Source organism: Anomaloglossus baeobatrachus, chromosome 5, assembly GCF_048569485.1.
Source record: "Anomaloglossus baeobatrachus isolate aAnoBae1 chromosome 5, aAnoBae1.hap1, whole genome shotgun sequence".
Classification (NCBI taxonomy): domain Eukaryota; kingdom Metazoa; phylum Chordata; class Amphibia; order Anura; family Aromobatidae; genus Anomaloglossus; species Anomaloglossus baeobatrachus.
In genome coordinates, this window is record NC_134357.1 from 397,614,401 (window position 1) to 397,633,935 (window position 19,535).

The 19,535-nt window shown below is 51.9% G+C and overlaps 1 protein-coding gene across 2 annotated transcripts in view; it reads right to left on the reverse strand.

The window, feature by feature from the left end:
* Positions 1–18,725, reverse strand: part of SMARCE1 (SWI/SNF related BAF chromatin remodeling complex subunit E1) — a 75,365-nt gene extending 56,640 nt beyond the window's left edge. The window contains exons 1-4 of one of the 2 annotated variants that reach the window (XM_075350160.1): positions 18,624–18,725; positions 10,343–10,384; positions 8,650–8,693; positions 4,696–4,794 (exon numbers count right to left, since the gene is read on the reverse strand). In XM_075350160.1, coding sequence (XP_075206275.1) covers positions 4,696–4,794; positions 8,650–8,693; positions 10,343–10,349 — 150 coding nt within the window. In that variant the 5' untranslated portion in view covers positions 10,350–10,384; positions 18,624–18,725. The remainder of the gene's footprint in view (positions 1–4,695; positions 4,795–8,649; positions 8,694–10,342; positions 10,385–18,623) is intronic. The other variant, XM_075350161.1, reaches the window with a different exon arrangement.
* Between the last annotated feature and the right edge of the window lie 810 nt (positions 18,726–19,535).

The following is a 19,535-nucleotide window of genomic DNA, read 5'->3' on the forward strand; positions in this document are numbered from 1 at the left end:
CCTCTTAGGCGAGGTAAACTGGTGCTTTTCTGCCAGAGAGGGTTGCTCCTCTGATACTGGCGGATTGAGATCCAGTACAGAATTAATGGACGCAATCAAATCACTAACATCTGAGTCACTTTCGGACAGATCAATGGGGCACATGGAGTTAGCCTCCGAGCCCCCTGTAAAGGCATCCTCCTCGTCCTGCGAGTCAGCTTCTGAAAAAGAGCCGCGGGACGAGAAAGGAGAGGGAGCCCTGCGTCTCCTCTTAGGACGGGGTCTGGGACCAGATGATGAATCCTCTGTGAGATCCGGTCCTGAGAGAGCCCTAGCAGCAGAGGCACCCTGTGAAGGGGGCTGATGCATGTTCAGCAAAGTCCTGGACAGCTGTCCCATGGAGTCGGCAAAAGACTGGGAGATAGACCTAGATAAGGATTCTACCCAAGCCGGGGGTTCAGCCACAGGAGCCGGAGCAGCCGGAGAGACCACTGGGGGTGCGATTCTAGGCTGAGGCATCGTCAGGTTAGAGCAGGCATCACAATGTGGATAGGTGCTCGGTTCAGGCAGTAGGAGCTTACATGCAGTGCATACTGAATACAGCTTTGGAGCCTTGCTCCTCGTGTGAGACATGCTGCTGGAGTAAGGGCTCTGCCAGAATGACCCCCAGAGAGTATATACAGAGGTCCACAACCAGAGGTTGTGGCTTACCAGACCGCTGGAGCGGTGTTGTGTGCCCTCCAGATCCCGAAGCCCGGACCCCCAAGCACCTCAGCAGGGATGCTGCAGACCAGTGCTAATCGCAGGGAAAAACGCTGAGAAAATGGCCGCCGGAGCGAAGAGAGGGGGTTGGACTCACTCTGGGAGCGGGATCTGGAGGGCCAAAGAGACTTACAGGGGAGGAGACATGTACCCAGTGAGGAGTGTCCCTCCCCTGTGCAGAACGGCCGCTGGGCGGAGCCGCGCTGTCCCTCTGCATGAATGACATGCGAGGGCAGTGAAACCGAAAGTAGGCCTCCGGTGAAGCCGGGGCCTAAATTTGAGCGGTGCGGCCGGCGCGCAGGCACCATCGGCGCGGTTCTCAGGCGACAGCCAGAGAACCCGCCGGAAATGTCATAAAACTCACTCAGCACACTCTCCCACAACAATAAAGTACAGGGACCCCCAATATATAAACATCTCAGGAGCTTGCTGAGACGCAGGGTTCCAAGTCCCTGGGGATGAGTGCTCCGGTCCAGCAGGATCCTGAAGGGCTGCGGATGGAGACCGGTCTCCTGCCAAGCATGGAGAACCGTGCTGGCTCCCACTTCAAGCCAGAGCCCAGGAGGGATGGTGAAGGAGCACGGCATGTAAGGCTCCAGCCTTGGAATCAACCTTAACAGCACCGCCGACACAGTGGGGTGAGAAGGGGCATGCCGGGGGTCCAGGCTTGGACCCGCTTTTCTTCAAACTCTTTCCAAAAATGAAAAAAAATCAGATGAGAATGCATGTGTGGATGTATGCCTCCTGAACACAAAGCGATAAACTGGCTAGATCTGGTTCTCCAGGGGGTGTATAAGCTCAGAGGGAGGAGCTACACTTTTGAGTGTAGTACTTTGTGTGTCCTCCGGAGGCAGAAGCTATACACCCAATGTCTGGGTCTCCCATAGGAACGATAAAGAAAACACCTTTATAATACTCACCTAGGGGGCGGGGCGGTCCAATGGGTGTTGCTGGTCTTGGTTCAGCACCTCCTCTATCTTGTACAATTGCAGTCCTCCTGCTCAGCCCCGTGTGCATGACACATTGTACGTCATTCACACAGAGGCCTCTATTGCGCTCCTGCGCACTTTGATCTGCCCTGCTGAGTGCAGAGCAAAATACTGTAACGTGCAGGCACGAGAATAGGTCGAAGACCGCCTGCGCACTACAGTATTTTGATCTGCCCTCAGCCAGGCAGATGAAAGTGCACATGCGCAGGAGCACAATGGAGGCCAGTCTGTTAATGAAACAGGACGCATCATGCACACAGGGCTGGGCAGGAGGACAGCGATCACAAGAAGAGGGGAAGTGCCAAACTGAGACCATCAACACCCATCAGATCGGACCACCCCCTAGGTGAGCATTATCAGTTTTTTTATGTTATACAAAGTGGCCTGGGCTCTTATATGGCTATGTTCACATGCGGCATCTTTTTTGTCAGTGCATCTTGAGTGCATCTTAAAATACACCAAAAACGCACTGCATTTTTACCGCATTTTGTCCAATGCGTTTTTTAAGTCAAATCTATTGAGTGGAAGGACTCAAAAACACGGTAAAAACACAAGAATTGACATGCTGCATCTTCAAAACTGCAGCCAACAAAAGATGCCCAGTGTGGACAGCAAAATAGAAATTTCATAGACTTTGCTGGGAGGAGGACATGCATGCATTTAGGTGCATCTTTGTGACCTCAAAAACGCACGAAAAACACAGGAAAAGATGCAGTGTGTAAACATAGTCTATACAGTATTCTGGAATGCTGTATATAAGGGCTCACTGGTGGTGGCCGCAGCTCATAAGGGAAGAACCTGGTGTGACCGCTTCCTTTTAATATTAAAAACACCCATTAAAAAAAAAACAAAAACACAGTAGGACAGTATGGACACATTATGAGGTCCAACAACAATATAATATGTCCAAAAATAACAAGGAAACACAGACAAGTACTGATGACGATGCTCACATTAGGAAAACATGCTTACCCTAAGGCCTAAGACACACGGCATGAAAATCGGTGTGAGTGTAATGTGATAAAATATTGCATTCCACTAGGACCAATATTAGCCTATGTGCCAGCACCCATGAGCGATTATTTTCTCAGCCCTAATCGGATCGAGAAAACAGTCGCAGCATGCTGTGGGTGCAATGTCATCCTAGATTCTCTCGCACCCATTCAAGTCTATGGGGCAAGAGAGAAAAAAAAAAAAAAAAAATTTAAAATCGCACTGCACTCGCGGTACACCGGTGTAAAAATGGCTATAGCCAGCAACAGAGGAGAGATGGAGATAAATCCCCCCTCCCTCCTCAGTGCCGGCCCGCCCCCCGCAGGGGGGCCTTGCACGATCGGACCTCAGTCGCAGTGACACTCGCATGACACTCAGCTCTGCTGTACTGCCAGCATGAGACGAGTATCATGCGAGGATCGCAGTAATCCCCGTGTGGCCCCAGCCTAACACACATCAGCACTAATCTCTACAATACATCCTCTACTAGAGAACCATATAAAAGTTACAGAAAATAAAGAACAAATTATGACTACACAAAAATGTTGTACATCCAATTACACTAATCCATGTAAGAATGCATCTTCTGTATATACCGCACATCATAAGCCCCACAACAAAGGCACACGTAACGCATACTGCGCGACATGGTTCCCATTGTAATAATGCAAAGCAGCCCAAAGAAACGCCCCTGAGAATCATGTGAGCTAAGAACCCTTGTAAATAGCAGGAAAAAATAAATCACTAAATAAAAAGGCCTACTGTATATCTCAGGAACCATATGGTGGATTAAAGAGAAAAAACTGCATGTTTGTGAGAAATAGGAATAAAATAAGAGCAAAATCTGGACACTTATGTCGCGGTGACAGGTCAGATTAAGGGAGTTTTCCCCCAGAACAAAGTACATTTTAAATCAACAGTACTTGGAATAACAACAATTTCCATAATTTGATGTGTTAAAAATAAATATTCCCGTGCTGAAATAATCTTATATATGTGCCCCTGCTATGTACTGTGTAATGGCCGTGTCTGACCGTACAGAGGCATGGTCTGATCATACCACAGCTCCTGGGCAGGAAAAGAACATGCAAGAAAAGAGTAAGTATACAGCGCAGCATGGGCTCGCAGCTGATTCTTTCTGTGATGTAAAATATTTCTCTGCTTGTTTTTAAACAGGGAGGGAAATGTTTTCTCTCATAAAAAGCAATACCTGCAATCCAATACCATCCAGTTTGTATATTCTCTTTTGATTCCTCCCCAGGCCAGGAGATGTGATATGATCAAGCCATGTCCCTGTATGGTCAGACACGGCCATGATCAAGCCATGTCCCTGTATGGTCAGACACGGCCATGATCAAGCCATGTCCCTGTATGGTCAGACACGGCCATGATCAAGCCATGTCCCTGTATGGTCAGACACAGCCATTACACAGTAGCAGGGACACAAAACCTCTCAGCACAGGAACTTTTTTTTTTAAAAATATCCTATTACAGAACTTATTATTTCAAAATGTATTGATTAAAATGTACTTTGTTCATTGAACATCCCTTCTAAGCAAGTGGTTCTCAATCCTTGAGTGGGCAGCATTGCGTTCCGGCCCATATAGGGTGATTACATCTTCTTATGCCCCGTTATAAATAGTAAGACACAACCTCTTCATATCTGTGGATTTCATGACACACATCCCATAGGTTACAAAATGTGACTGCAAATAGGGTCACTATAAGCAGAAGCCTTACCGCAGAGGATTAGTAACACGATCTGTGTTTTTTGGGGGTCGGCAGCTGGAGTCCCACTTACATAGTGTTAATGCCTCTCGGCATTCGCCAATTAACCAGTCAGTACCTTTATCACACTGCATGGTTAACCCCGCTTTAGGGGAGAGGTCGGACTCCTCCATAAACACAAACCCAGCTTCCGACTGTGCTGCAAGGCCTCGGGTCACACATAATTACAATCTCCTACCGTTACCCTGCTGTTGCTGCCTGGGTTCCCTCCCAGCCTGTAGTTGTTGTAGGCAAGATGACTGTATGGATTGTATCCCACAAACCCTGGTGTGCTGGGCATTTGCTGATGGAAACAAATGAGACAAAAACACGAATGAGAAATGAGTTCAAACAAAGGAAAGAAAATAAAAAAAAAAATTATAGAAACTGAAAAAAGGTCACAAAATGAAAATGATTTGCATATGGCGTGTTTAAGAAGCTGTGAGATATCCATCATAGGCAGAAACACAAGAAAAGCTTGTGGGACGGCAGCAGCCCATCGCTCCAATATTAACAGATCCAATTTGTTAAGTTAGTTTTGAAAGTTTTAAAGGGAACTTGTCATCTCATTCATGTCCCCCAAAGAGCAAGGGATATTTTTCTCGGGACCACTTCGGCACTTCAGAAAAAATATATTTAGAAGAACAGGCCAAGGATCATAGCCGGAGCCAGATTCTTCCCAGCACCGCTGCATGAGATTGAATGGTCTCCCCATTTACATGTGCAGGACAGACCTATTAATTACTGGCAGCAGTGCTGGAAAGAACCGGATGGGCCAACACCGGACAGGTCTAGTCTCCGGCTATGGTACCTGGCCCAATCTTCTAAGAATTGTGTTTTAGGCTAAGTTCACACTTGCGTTGTTTTGCATCAGTCACAATCCGTCGCCTTGAGGAATTACGGTATCCTGCAAAATATTTTCAGGAATCCATTTTTTCCCCCTAGACTTGTATTAGCGACAGATTTTGACTGATGGCCTTGCATTGCATTTGCCGTGTGACGGATCAGTCATTCACTGACTAACAATCAGGAGGGAGCAACGCTGAATGTAACGTTTTTTATGTGCGGTGGATCATTTTTTTTACTGTGAGCATGCGCACACTAAGGCTATGTGCCCACGCTGCGGAAAATGCGTGGATTTTTCGCGGAAAAGCCGCGGATTTACCAAATATCTGCAGCACAGGTAATTCCCAGCCATTTCTATGGCATTTTGGAAATGCTGTGCCCACGCTGCGGATTTTTCTGCAGCGGATTTCGTGCGGATTTTGGTTCGGAAAAATCTGCAACATGTCAATTATTGTTGCGGATTTTCATCCGGATTTTGGCTTTAAAATTGGGGGGGGGGGGGGGGAATCCGCATCAAATCCGTGGCAAATCCGCGGATTTTGCGGGATAGCTGCGGATTTTGATGCAGAAAAATCCGCAGCTACATTCTCCCGTGGACACATAGCCTAACAATCCATGATGGACTGTAAATTCAGTTTCAGTTCCAGCGGCCGGAACGATCAGCTGATTGCCCGGCTCCTGTGAACGATCAGTGATTGCCCGGCTCCTGTGAACGATCAGCTGATTGTTACCAATAGCTGGCCGCCGGTAAAAGAGTAACGGATTGTTTTTTTGCAGCATCAGTCACATCAGTTGTGCCCCTATCTGCAATGCATCCGTTACATCAGTCACACAACGGATTGTGACTGATGCAAAACAACGCAAGTGTGAATTTAGCCTTAGAGAGTAAGAAAGAAAGCAATTATATTATTATATATATATCTCCATTATTGTGTAGCCAGGTTCTGATTCATGCGGTTTGGGCAGCATGATTCAGATGACAGGTTCCCTTCAGGGTTAAAAAAAAAAAAAAAAAATTCTTTCACTAAGGTTCATTATTTTCTTAAGCCTCAATGTCCCTTCAGGAATCCCAACAGTAGGTCTGGGTAAATCTGAATGTGGGCACTATTTGCACTGGGAGGAGAGGGCAAGCAGAAACCAGACATCTGTCGCCACTTATCTCCCAGGTAAACTAATAATCAGGCATGTTAAAGAAGACGCTCCATCACGATTTCCCCAGAAAGCTGGTGTTGGGGATAGTATGTTTTTTCCTTCCATGATAGGGTTAAGTCTTATGGTGCCTATACATAGTAAACTGATTTTCCGCTGACGCTCATTTCCACATTGAGAGACGACACACCACTGTAGAGGTGAAGCCACGGGCGCAGCTCACTTCCTCCCCTTTTCTGTTTATTTAAAAATGATGATTTTAATCGCAGCGATTTGCATGGTAGAATGTAACATTGGACAATTGTTTTAGCTTGCAGACCATCATCGTCAACGGTTGCTCAGTGGTTAGCACTGCAGTCTTGCAGCGCTGGGGTCCTGGGTTCAAATCCCACCAAGGGCACCATCTGCAAGGAGTTTGTATGTTCTCCCTGTGTTTGCGTGGGCTTCCTCCAAGTACTCCGGTTTCCCCCCACACTCCAAAGACATACAAATAGGGAATTCAGATTGTGAGCCACAATGGAGACAGCGTTCCTGATCTATGTGAAGCGCTGCAGAATATGTTAGCGCTATAAAAAAAAAAATAAAGATTAAAAAAAAGAAGTCGGCTGTGTTTGTAATTTTCATAGTAAAGTCAAAGCTTTTTTCGCTTTCGTTCACTAATCAGTGTCGAACACTTATGGACAATTTTAAAGACGGACAGTTCATCGGTTGCTCAACCATCAACCCACTTCTATGTAACTAGTATGGCCAACATTCGAGGGCCTTCCTTCCTCCTGCTCTATTGCCCCAGCTTTGATTTCGGGCGGTGTCTGCAGACTGTGTGTTAGGGGGGCTTTACACGGTGCGGCATCGCTTCCGAAATATCGTCGGGGTCACGTCGTTAGTGACGCACATCCGGCGCCGGTAGCAACATCGCAACGTGTAAATCCTAGGTGCGACGATAAGTGATCGCAAAAGCGTCGAAAATCGTTGATCTGTGTAGCGTCGTTCATTTCCATAATGTCGGGTCGACCGCAGGTACGATGTTGTTTGTCGTTCCTGCAGCGCCACACATCGCTGTGTGTGAACCCGCAGGAGCGACAAACATCTCCTTACCTGCGTCCCGACGGCAATGTGGAAGGGAGAAGGTGGGCGGGATGTTATGTCCCGCTCATCTCCGCTTCTATTGGCTGGCCGCTTAGTGACGTTGCGGTGACGCCGAAAGCACCTCCCCCTTGAAGGAGGGATTGTTCGGCAGTCACAGCGACGTCGCCGACCAGGAATATGCAACGAGGGCGGGTGCTATCGTGCTCGGCATTGCTAGCCGATGCTAGCGATGTCGCAGCGTGTAAAGTACGCCTTAGACTAGAGCAAATTAATTGGCTAATTAAATTGTAGATTTTGCCATAAATTCCAGAGGATTTGCCACAAATGCAATCCCAGGGTGTGTGGAAACCATTGCTTCAAAGGTTTATAGATGCTACAAAATGTTTACGTTTGGGCACGGAGAGAATTATAGAGATTAAAAAAAGTGGAGCGTGACGACGTCTGTGCGGACACAGATATAAATCGGACTGGATGCAGGTCGTTATCACTCATTTATAATGAGAACAAAAAAGGGGTTAAGACCCCAAATCTGTTGGTTATGACATTGATAAAGATATCAGCTTTTAGATGAATGTAGACAAAGAATGAGAGTTTCAGCTTTATGAGATCTGGGAATATTCTCCATATGGGCAATGCAGTATATCACACAGCAAAACAACAGCAAGCGCACGGGTACCAGAGACACACGATGACTCCACGCACCTGACAGACAGAACAACATGGAAATACATGAGTAAAGCAGGCATGGGGGTCGCTTTATACACAGAGCTGAGCAGTCAGGGGAATGGGTTTGCCCATCAAAAAGAAAAAAAAAGAAAAATAACAAAACAAATTTTAAGTCACATAGAAATGTGATTAAAATTAGTGCACATCCATTTTCTGGGTTTTCTGAGTTCCCATAAATTTACAGCTTTGCTCGTTCTATGGCTTCTCAGGAGTGTAATATGAGGTGTGAGCACATCACAATAGAGGCGGCCGCAGGTTTCCTACAGGCTGGAGAGGCGAAAACCTGCGGCCGCCTTACGGTACAGCGCTGATCTGCAATGTGTGCGGTACTGGAATAAGCAGCGGCACTTACTGTTGCGGGCGCCGGGGCAGGCGGCGGAGCATACGATGGCCGCTCTGTAGGAAAGAGCAGGATAGTAAATAGGAGGCAAGTGAAAATAAGTACATAATAGTTAGCCACTGTGACAGTCCATCCATCCACTATCAGCACAGACGTGCCCTAACGGTCTACAGCTGTAAAAGATAATTCAGACTAGTTGAATATAAGATGGGCTGGAATATATTTGGTACACGTCACATGCAAACCCACCGAGATAGGGGATAACATACTGATCTCTGAGGATATGACCACTTGGGACTCCACAGATTCTGGTAATGGGGGACTGGAACTGATGAATGAGGCAGAGATGCACATGCTCTACCTCTGCTTCATTCATTATCCATGAGTGTCAGAAAGCACTGCTTTATGGAGTCTCTGGCGGCTCATAGACAAAGAATGGAGCGCGGTAGAGAATCTCTGCTCCATTCAACACAGGACTGCAGAGATCCAATCTCAGGTCCACAGGGGCAGGCTGCAAGCAAGCAGCAAGTTATGCCCTATCTATAGGCTAGGGGGGGTAACCTAATATTTTGGGGAAAAAAACACCCTTTAACGCATAGCTCTACTCTTCATTTTTTCCGTAATAGCCCTGATAATTGTTGTAGATCAGTAAGGGTCTGGGTCCTGAGACATACAACGATAGTTCAAAAGACTGTGCAGAGGAACTCCGGGCCCAATTCATTAAAGCTTTGACACCAGAATTTTAGTGTAAAAAGCTTTGAAAGTCAAAACTTTGGTGCAACTTGAAGCTGTGCTAAATTTACTGACCCCTCACGCCATTTTTGCCCAACTCCAACAAAATAGGCCGAGAAGTAACATCAAGAATTTGACGAGAGGCTGTGTTCGCTACAAATCTTACTCCAGTGCATGACTGGAATAACATTAGTGAGGAGGCGCAGATGGAGCTGGGCACCACTTCTCGGATGCCAGCAGGCCACCGCATCAACACCAGTCTTGACAGGCCTGTACAGCGCTATGCATATATGCAGGCAGGACCTGGGCATTTCTACAGTCTTGGGCAATCAGTGGCATTATCAGGACCTGGCCTCTCCCACTAATCTATAACATATATACAGGCAATAACACCTGAAATAAAAAAAGCCACTAATAGTGATGAGCGATCACTACCATGCTCGGGTGCTCTGTGCTCGCTCATCCCTAGCGCCAAGCACGGTAGTGCTCGCTCATCCCTAGCGCCAAGCACCCGAGCATGGTAGTGCTCGCTCATCCCTAGCGCCAAGCACGGTAGTGCTCGCTCATCCCTAGCGCCAAGCACGGTAGTGCTCGCTCATCCCTAGTGCCAAGCACCCGAGCATGGTAGTGCTCGCTCATCCCTAGTGCCAAGCACCCGGGCATGGTAGTGCTCGCTCATCCCTAGTGCCAAGCACCCGGGCATGGTAGTGCTCGCTCATCCCTAGTGCCAAGCACCCGGGCATGGTAGTGCTCGCTCATCCTTAGTGCCAAGCACCCGGGCATGGTAGTGCTCGCTCATCCCTAGTGCCAAGCACCCGGGCATGGTAGTGCTCGCTCATCCTTAGTGCCAAGCACCCGGGCATGGTAGTGCTCGCTCATCCCTGGTGCCAAGCACCCGGGCATGGCTTATCACTAGCCAATAACAAAAAACACAGATTTTGCCAAAAAATAGGTACACTTTATAATCACTTACTTGACATGTTTGCTGATTACTTCTCCGATCCCAACATTGATCCTGGGAAGGGAAGAGAAAAAAAATAGAAGAGGTCAGTAAATTTGCTGTACAAGCACTTTACATTGACGAGAGGATAGCCCCCTCCCCGTTTTCCAGAGCTGGAGACTACATCAGTAAAGCACAATACACACACACACACACACACACACACACACACACACACACGCGCTCTCCTTGTGTCACCCCCTCCAGTACACGTGTATACACACGCTCTCCTTGTGTCACCCCCTCCAGTACACGTGTATACACACGCTCTCCTTGTGTCACCCCCTCCAGTACACGTGTATACACACGCTCTCCTTGTGTCACCCCCTCCAGTACACGTGTATACACACGCTCTCCTTGTGTCACCCCCTCCAGTACACGTGTATACACACACTCTCCTTGTGTCACCCCCTCCAGTACATGTGTATACACTTTCCTTTGTCACCCCCTCCAGTATCTATATATATAATTGCCTTATTCTGTCTGTCTGTCTGTCTGTCATGCTCCAAAATTGTGTCACGGTGACAGTGTCACGGTGACATGTCCTTACGGTGACACAAAGCTGATTGGCCGCTGGGTTCGCCATGGCCCCGCCCCCCCACACGGATTGGCCAGCCGCTCGCCCAGGCTCTGCCCCCCCCCACAGATTGGCCTCTCGCCCCGGCACCCTGCAGGCATTGGCAACTCGCCCACGCCACGCCCCCCTCACGCAATAGACGTTAGCTCTCGCCCCCCACCCCGCATTGCCCGAACTGACACGGTCACGGAGCCACGAATCCCAGGTGAGTACTGTACTCCCCCCCCCTTTCCCCCATCCCCAACGGGAGCCCACATCAGCGTACGCCGCCGCCGTATGCTGGTGTGGGCTCCCGTGCGAGCGGGGGACGTGTTGCGCTGGTAACCATGCTTGCATAGTTACCAGTAAATCAAGGTCCTGCAGCGGAGGGACTTCCACACGCACAAACATAACAGCACACACACACGCATACACACACACATCAGATCGCACTCACTCTCACACATACCTCACACACACCTCACACACACATCGCATCCACACACTCACAGCATCCGGCGATATCGCTTGCTTCTCGGCCTCGATACTGTGCTGTTGTGATCTTCCAGGACCTGACGGAGGATCACATGGCCAGAGGCATGTGGTATGTCCGGATGTTGTGAGTATCAGCGCGTATGTGCGATATCGTCAGTGTGTGTGAGTGGATGCGATCGGGTGTGTGTGAGTGGATGCGATCGGGTGTGTGTGAGTGGATGCGATCGGGTGTGTGTGAGTGGATGCGATCGGGTGTGTGTGAGTGGATGCGATCGGGTGTGTGTGAGTGGAGGGGCTGGGGCTGGGGACAGAGAGGGGCTGGGGACAGAGAGGGGCTGGGGACAGAGAGGGGCTGGGGACAGAGAGGGGCTGGGGACAGAGAGGGGCTGGGGACAGAGAGGGGCTGAGGCTGGGGACAGAGAGGGGCTGAGGCTGGGGACAGAGAGGGGCTGAGGCTGGGGACAGAGAGGGGCTGAGGCTGGGGACAGAGAGGGGCTGAGGCTGGGGACAGAGAGGGGCTGAGGCTGGGGACAGAGAGGGGCTGAGGCTGGGGACAGAGAGGGGCTGAGGCTGGGGACAGAGAGGGGCTGAGGCTGGGGACAGAGAGGGGCTGAGGCTGGGGACAGAGAGGGGCTGAGGCTGGGGACAGAGAGGGGCTGAGGCTGGGGACAGAGAGGGGCTGAGGCTGGGGACAGAGAGGGGCTGAGGCTGGGGACAGAGAGGGGCTGAGGCTGGGGACAGAGAGGGGCTGAGGCTGGGGACAGAGAGGGGCTGAGGCTGGGGACAGAGAGGGGCTGAGGCTGGGGACAGAGAGGGGCTGAGGCTGGGGACAGAGAGGGGCTGAGGCTGGGGACAGAGAGGGGCTGAGGCTGGGGACAGAGAGGGGCTGAGGCTGGGGACAGAGAGGGGCTGAGGCTGGGGACAGAGAGGGGCTGAGGCTGGGGACAGAGAGGGGCTGAGGCTGGGGACAGAGAGGGGCTGAGGCTGGGGACAGAGAGGGGCTGAGGCTGGGGACAGAGAGGGGCTGAGGCTGGGGACAGAGAGGGGCTGAGGCTGGGGACAGAGAGGGGCTGAGGCTGGGGACAGAGAGGGGCTGAGGCTGGGGACAGAGAGGGGCTGAGGCTGGGGACAGAGAGGGGCTGAGGCTGGGGACAGAGAGGGGCTGAGGCTGGGGACAGAGAGGGGCTGAGGCTGGGGACAGAGAGGGGCTGAGGCTGGGGACAGAGAGGGGCTGAGGCTGGGGACAGAGAGGGGCTGAGGCTGGGGACAGAGAGGGGCTGAGGCTGGGGACAGAGAGGGGCTGAGGCTGGGGACAGAGAGGGGCTGAGGCTGGGGACAGAGAGGGGCTGAGGCTGGGGACAGAGAGGGGCTGAGGCTGGGGACAGAGAGGGGCTGAGGCTGGGGACAGAGAGGGGCTGATGCTGCGGGTAGAGAGGCTGATGCTGCGGGTAGAGAGGCTGATGCTGGTGCAGCATGGGGGATGGATTACAATGGGGGGTGCGCAGCATGGGGGATGGAGCACGTTTGGGAGTGCGCAGCATGGGGAATGGAGCACGTTTGGGAGTGCGCAGCATGGCGGATGGAGCACGTTTGGGAGTGCGCAGCATGGCGGATGGAGCACGTTTGGGAGTGCGCAGCATGGCGGATGGAGCACGTTTGGGAGTGCGCAGCATGGCGGATGGAGCACGTTTGGGAGTGCGCAGCATGGCGGATGGAGCACGTTTGGGAGTGCGCAGCATGGCGGATGGAGCACGTTTGGGAGTGCGCAGCATGGCGGATGGAGCACGTTTGGGAGTGCGCAGCATGGCGGATGGAGCACGTTTGGGAGTGCGCAGCATGGCGGATGGAGCACGTTTGGGAGTGCGCAGCATGGCGGATGGAGCACGTTTGGGAGTGCGCAGCATGGCGGATGGAGCACGTTTGGGAGTGCGCAGCATGGCGGATGGAGCACGTTTGGGAGTGCGCAGCATGGCGGATGGAGCACGTTTGGGAGTGCGCAGCATGGCGGATGGAGCACGTTTGGGAGTGCGCAGCATGGCGGATGGAGCACGTTTGGGAGTGCGCAGCATGGCGGATGGAGCACGTTTGGGAGTGCGCAGCATGGCGGATGGAGCACGTTTGGGAGTGCGCAGCATGGCGGATGGAGCACGTTTGGGAGTGCGCAGCATGGCGGATGGAGCACGTTTGGGAGTGCGCAGCATGGCGGATGGAGCACGTTTGGGAGTGCGCAGCATGGCGGATGGAGCACGTTTGGGAGTGCGCAGCATGGCGGATGGAGCACGTTTGGGAGTGCGCAGCATGGCGGATGGAGCACGTTTGGGAGTGCGCAGCATGGCGGATGGAGCACGTTTGGGAGTGCGCAGCATGGCGGATGGAGCACGTTTGGGAGTGCGCAGCATGGCGGATGGAGCACGTTTGGGAGTGCGCAGCATGGCGGATGGAGCACGTTTGGGAGTGCGCAGCATGGCGGATGGAGCACGTTTGGGAGTGCGCAGCATGGCGGATGGAGCACGTTTGGGAGTGCGCAGCATGGCGGATGGAGCACGTTTGGGAGTGCGCAGCATGGCGGATGGAGCACGTTTGGGAGTGCGCAGCATGGCGGATGGAGCACGTTTGGGAGTGCGCAGCATGGCGGATGGAGCACGTTTGGGAGTGCGCAGCATGGCGGATGGAGCACGTTTGGGAGTGCGCAGCATGGCGGATGGAGCACGTTTGGGAGTGCGCAGCATGGCGGATGGAGCACGTTTGGGAGTGCGCAGCATGGCGGATGGAGCACGTTTGGGAGTGCGCAGCATGGCGGATGGAGCACGTTTGGGAGTGCGCAGCATGGCGGATGGAGCACGTTTGGGAGTGCGCAGCATGGCGGATGGAGCACGTTTGGGAGTGCGCAGCATGGCGGATGGAGCACGTTTGGGAGTGCGCAGCATGGCGGATGGAGCACGTTTGGGAGTGCGCAGCATGGCGGATGGAGCACGTTTGGGAGTGCGCAGCATGGCGGATGGAGCACGTTTGGGAGTGCGCAGCTTGGCGGATGGAGCACGTTTGGGAGTGCGCAGCTTGGCGGATGGAGCACGTTTGGGAGTGCGCAGCATGGCGGATGGAGCACGTTTGGGAGTGCGCAGCATGGCGGATGGAGCACGTTTGGGAGTGCGCAGCATGGCGGATGGAGCACGTTTGGGAGTGCGCAGCATGGCGGATGGAGCACGTTTGGGAGTGCGCAGCATGGCGGATGGAGCACGTTTGGGAGTGCGCAGCATGGCGGATGGAGCACGTTTGGGAGTGCGCAGCATGGCGGATGGAGCACGTTTGGGAGTGCGCAGCATGGCGGATGGAGCACGTTTGGGAGTGCGCAGCATGGCGGATGGAGCACGTTTGGGAGTGCGCAGCATGGCGGATGGTGCACGTTTGGGAGTGCGCAGCATGGCGGATGGTGCACGTTTGGGAGTGCGCAGCATGGCGGATGGTGCACGTTTGGGAGTGCGCAGCATGGCGGATGGTGCACGTTTGGGAGTGCGCAGCATGGCGGATGGTGCACGTTTGGGAGTGCGCAGCATGGCGGATGGTGCACGTTTGGGAGTGCGCAGCATGGCGGATGGTGCACGTTTGGGAGTGCGCAGCATGGCGGATGGTGCACGTTTGGGAGTGCGCTGCATGGGGGATGGAGCACGATGGGGAGTGCGCTGCATGGGGGATGGAGCACAATGGGAAGTGCACAACACACCACACACACACACACACACACACACTGGGAACCACAAACAACTGCCCTACACAGACACCTACACACACACAGACAACGCTGCACACACACACAGACAACGCTGCACACACACAACACCCAACACACAAACACCGCGGCACACACAAATATACGCACATACCGCACAACACACACATTGCACAAAACATACCTCCCCCCAAAACACACCACACACACACAAACCGCGCAACACACAACGCTACAGACACAGCGCTCCACAAACAACGCAACACACATACAACACCGCTCTCACCCCCGTCACACCCAGACAACACCCAGAACATGTACAGCGCCTACACAAACACTTGGTAACTACACACAACATATATATATATATATATATAACAAAAATCATACATGAACTACACAATACGTAAATTCTAGAATACCCGATGCGTAGAATCGGGCCACCTTCTAGTCTATATATATAATTGCCTTATTCTGTCTGTCTGTCTATCTGTCTGTCTGTCATGCTCCGAAATGGTGTCCTTACGGTGACACAAAGCTGATTGGCCGCTGGGCTCGCCATGGCCCCGCCCCCCCACACGGATTGGCCTCTCGCCCCGGCTCTCTGCAGGCCCCGCCCCCCTCACGCAATGCACGCTCGCTCTGGCCCAACTGACAAGGAGCCGCGACTCCCAGGTGAGTACACACACACACACATCAGATCACACTCACTCTCACACTCACTCTCACACTCACTCTTACACATCACATCCACACACTCACAACATGCTGGGATATCGCTTGCTTCTACACCGGCTCCGTCACGATCCCAGCAGCGCCACACATGACCTTGCGATGCTGGCATCTTGACGGAGGCCGTGAAAGCTGGTAACCATTATACACATCGGGTAACTAAGGTCCCTTAGTTACCCGATGTGTATCATAGTTACCAGTGTACACCGGCTCACACTCACTCTCATACACACCTCACACACACATCACATCGCATCCACACATCAAGGTCCTGCAGCGGCGGAAAATACAGACACATAACAGCACACACACATACACACACACACAAATCAGATCACACACACCTCACACATCACATCGCATCCACATACTCACAACATCCTGGGATATCGCTTGCTTCTCGGCGGCGGTACTGTGCTGTTGTGAGCTTCCAGGACCTGCGGGAGGATCACATGGCCAGAAGCATGTGATATCCCCGGATGTTGTGAGTATAAGCGCGTATGTGCGATATCGTCAGTGTCTGTGTGTGTGAGTGGATGCGATCGGGTGTGTGTGAGTGGATGCGATCGGGTGTGTGTGAGTGGATGCGATCGGGTGTGTGTGAGTGGATGCGATCGGGTGTGTGTGAGTGGATGCGATCGGGTGTGTGAGTGTCGGCAGAGGAGCACGGCGTGCTGGAGGAGGCTGGGAGCAGAGAGGCTGATCATGGGGAAGGCTGGGAGGAGAGAGGCTGATGCTGGGGGAGGCTGGGAGGGGGAGGCTGGGACGAGGGAGGCTGATGCTGGTGGAGGCTGATGCTTGGGGAGGCTGATGCTGGGGGAGGCTGGAAGGAGAGAGGCTAATGCTGGTGGAGGCTGATGCTTGGGGAGGCTGATGCTGGGGGAGACTGGGAGGGGAAGGCTGATGCTGAGGGAGGCTGGGAGGAAGGAGGCTGGGAGGAGAGAGGCTGATCCTGGGGAAGGCTGGGAACGGGAGGCTGATGCTGAGGGAGGCTGGAAGGAGAGAGGCTGATGCTGGGGGAGGCTGGAAGGAGAGAGGCTGATGCTGGTGGAGGCTGATGCTTGGGGAGACTGGGAGCGGAAGGCTGATGCTGAGGGAGGCTGGGAGGAAGGAGGCTGGGAGGAGAGAGGCTGATCCTGGGGAAGGCTGGGAAGGGGAGGCTGATGCTGGGGGAGGCTGGAAGGAGAGAGGCTGATGCTGGTGGAGGCTGATGCATGGGGAGGCTGATGCTGGGGGAAACTGGGAGCGGAAGGCTGATGCTGGTGGAGGCTGGGAGGGGGAGGCTGGGAGGAAGGAGGCTGGGAGGAGAGAGGCTGATCCTGGGGAAGGCTGGGAAGGGGAGGCTGATGCTGAGGGAAGCTGGAAGGAGAGAGGCTGATGCTGGGGGAGGCTGGAAGGAGAGAGGCTGAGGCTGGGGAAGGCTGATGCTGAGGGAGGCTGGGAGGGGAAAGCTGATGCTGGGGAAGGCTGGGAGGACGGAGGCTGGGAGGAGAGAGGCTGATCCTGGGGAAGGCTGGGAGAGGGAGGCTGATGCTGTCGGAGGCTGATGCTGGGGGAGGCTGGAAGGAGAGAGGCTGATGCTGGTGGAGGCTGATGCTTGGGGAGGCTGGGAGAGGGAGGCTGATGCTGAGGGAGGCTGGGAGGAGGGAGGCTGGGAGAGGTAGGCTGAGAGAAGAGAGGCTGATGCACACACACACACGCGCGCGCGCACTGCACAACACACCACACACTGGGAACCACAAACAACTGCCCTACACAGACACCCACACACACAGACAACGCTGCACACACACAACACGCAACACACAAACACCGCGGCACACACAAATATACGCACATACCGCACAACACACACATTGCACAAAACATACCTCCCCCCAAAACACACCACACACACACAAACCGCGCAACACACACACACAACGCTACAGACACACAGCGCTCCACAAACAACGCAACACACATACAACACCGCTCTCACCCCCCGTCACACCCAGACAACACCCAGAACATGTACAGCGCCTACACAAACACTTGGTAACTACACACAACAACATCTCATATATATATATATATATATATATATATATATATATATATATATATATATATATATATATATATATATATATATATATAACAAAAATCATACATGAACTACACAATACGTAAATTCTAGAATACCCGATGCGTAGAATCGGGCCACCTTCTAGTATATATATACATATATATATACATACACACTCTCCTTGTGTCACCCCCTCCAGTACATGTGTATACACTTTCCTTTGTCACCCCCTCCAGTATATATATATATATATATATATATATATATATACATACATACATACACACTCTCCTTGTGTCACCCCCTCCAGTACATGTGTATACACTTTCCTTTGTCACCCCCTCCAGTGTATATATATATATATATATATATATATATATATATATATATATACATACACATACATACATACACACTCTCCTTGTGTCACCCCCTCCAGTACATTATATACACATATATATATATACACACACACTCTCCTTGTGTCACCCCCTCCAGTACACGTGTGTACACTTTCCTTTGTGTCACCCCTTCCAGCACCCACTAGGCCGCACAGCCACGGCTTCTCGCCGCTCGCTCCCCGGTTCTATGCCCATAGCCCCGGCCGTCCTCCATCTTCCTGAGCTCCGTAGCCCTCCGCTCCCGGTGCCCAGGAGCACAGAAGCCCCGCACTCACCTCGCCGCCTCAGCTCTATCCGCTCCCGTCTATTGTCCCTCTCTCAGGAAGAGCCAGTCTTCGCTTCCGCTGTCGCACTTTCCACACAGCATCTCGGATTACGGCACACATTCACCACAGTCGCGATGCTGCAGTGTCAATGTGAGTGTACAGCCTGCACAGTGCACACAGAACGAACTTGGGAACTTGTATTAACCAATTCATTCATATTTTATTGAAAGTTAAAGCTGAAAATTAGAGATTTTTTTTTCTTTCTTTTCGACTGTAAAGAATCTGCTGACACGAACGTTTCTTTGCTTAATTTTTCATTTCATATTTGCTAAAATGGAGAATATTTACAATAAACTTGTCGCAGACATGTCAGGAATGGATGCAGCAGAAGCATTTGAGCACCATTTTTGGTATTTTTCACACAGTTCTTGAGTGTTTGAGGTCTGGGTGTAATGTGGCACGTGCAGAGTCTTAGGGTATGTGCACACGTTGCTTTTTTTTCCCGCGCGGAAAAAAACGCACCCTCTGGCAGAGGGGAGAATTGTAAACAATGCTTTTTGAGAAACAACGCATCGAAAACGCATGCGTTTTTCATGCGTTTTTCATGCGTTTTTTTAGGTGCGTTTTTTAAGACTTGTCAGTGATAATAAAGTTGGTTGAACACAGACCTTTGGAAAAAAAAACCTGTGATGTCATTTCCTTCTCCACATTCTGTTTGGATAAATGGGAGGGCTTGGAATGGAAGGAGCACCATTTGAATTTTGGAAAAGTTGAAATAAACTTCGCGCACCAAGCCCCTTAGGTACCTATACGTCAGAAAACCCCCACAAGTGACCCCATTTTGGAATCTGCACCCATCAAGGATTTTATTCAGGAGTATATTAAGCATTTTGAATCCACAGCTACTTCACCCAAAATGTT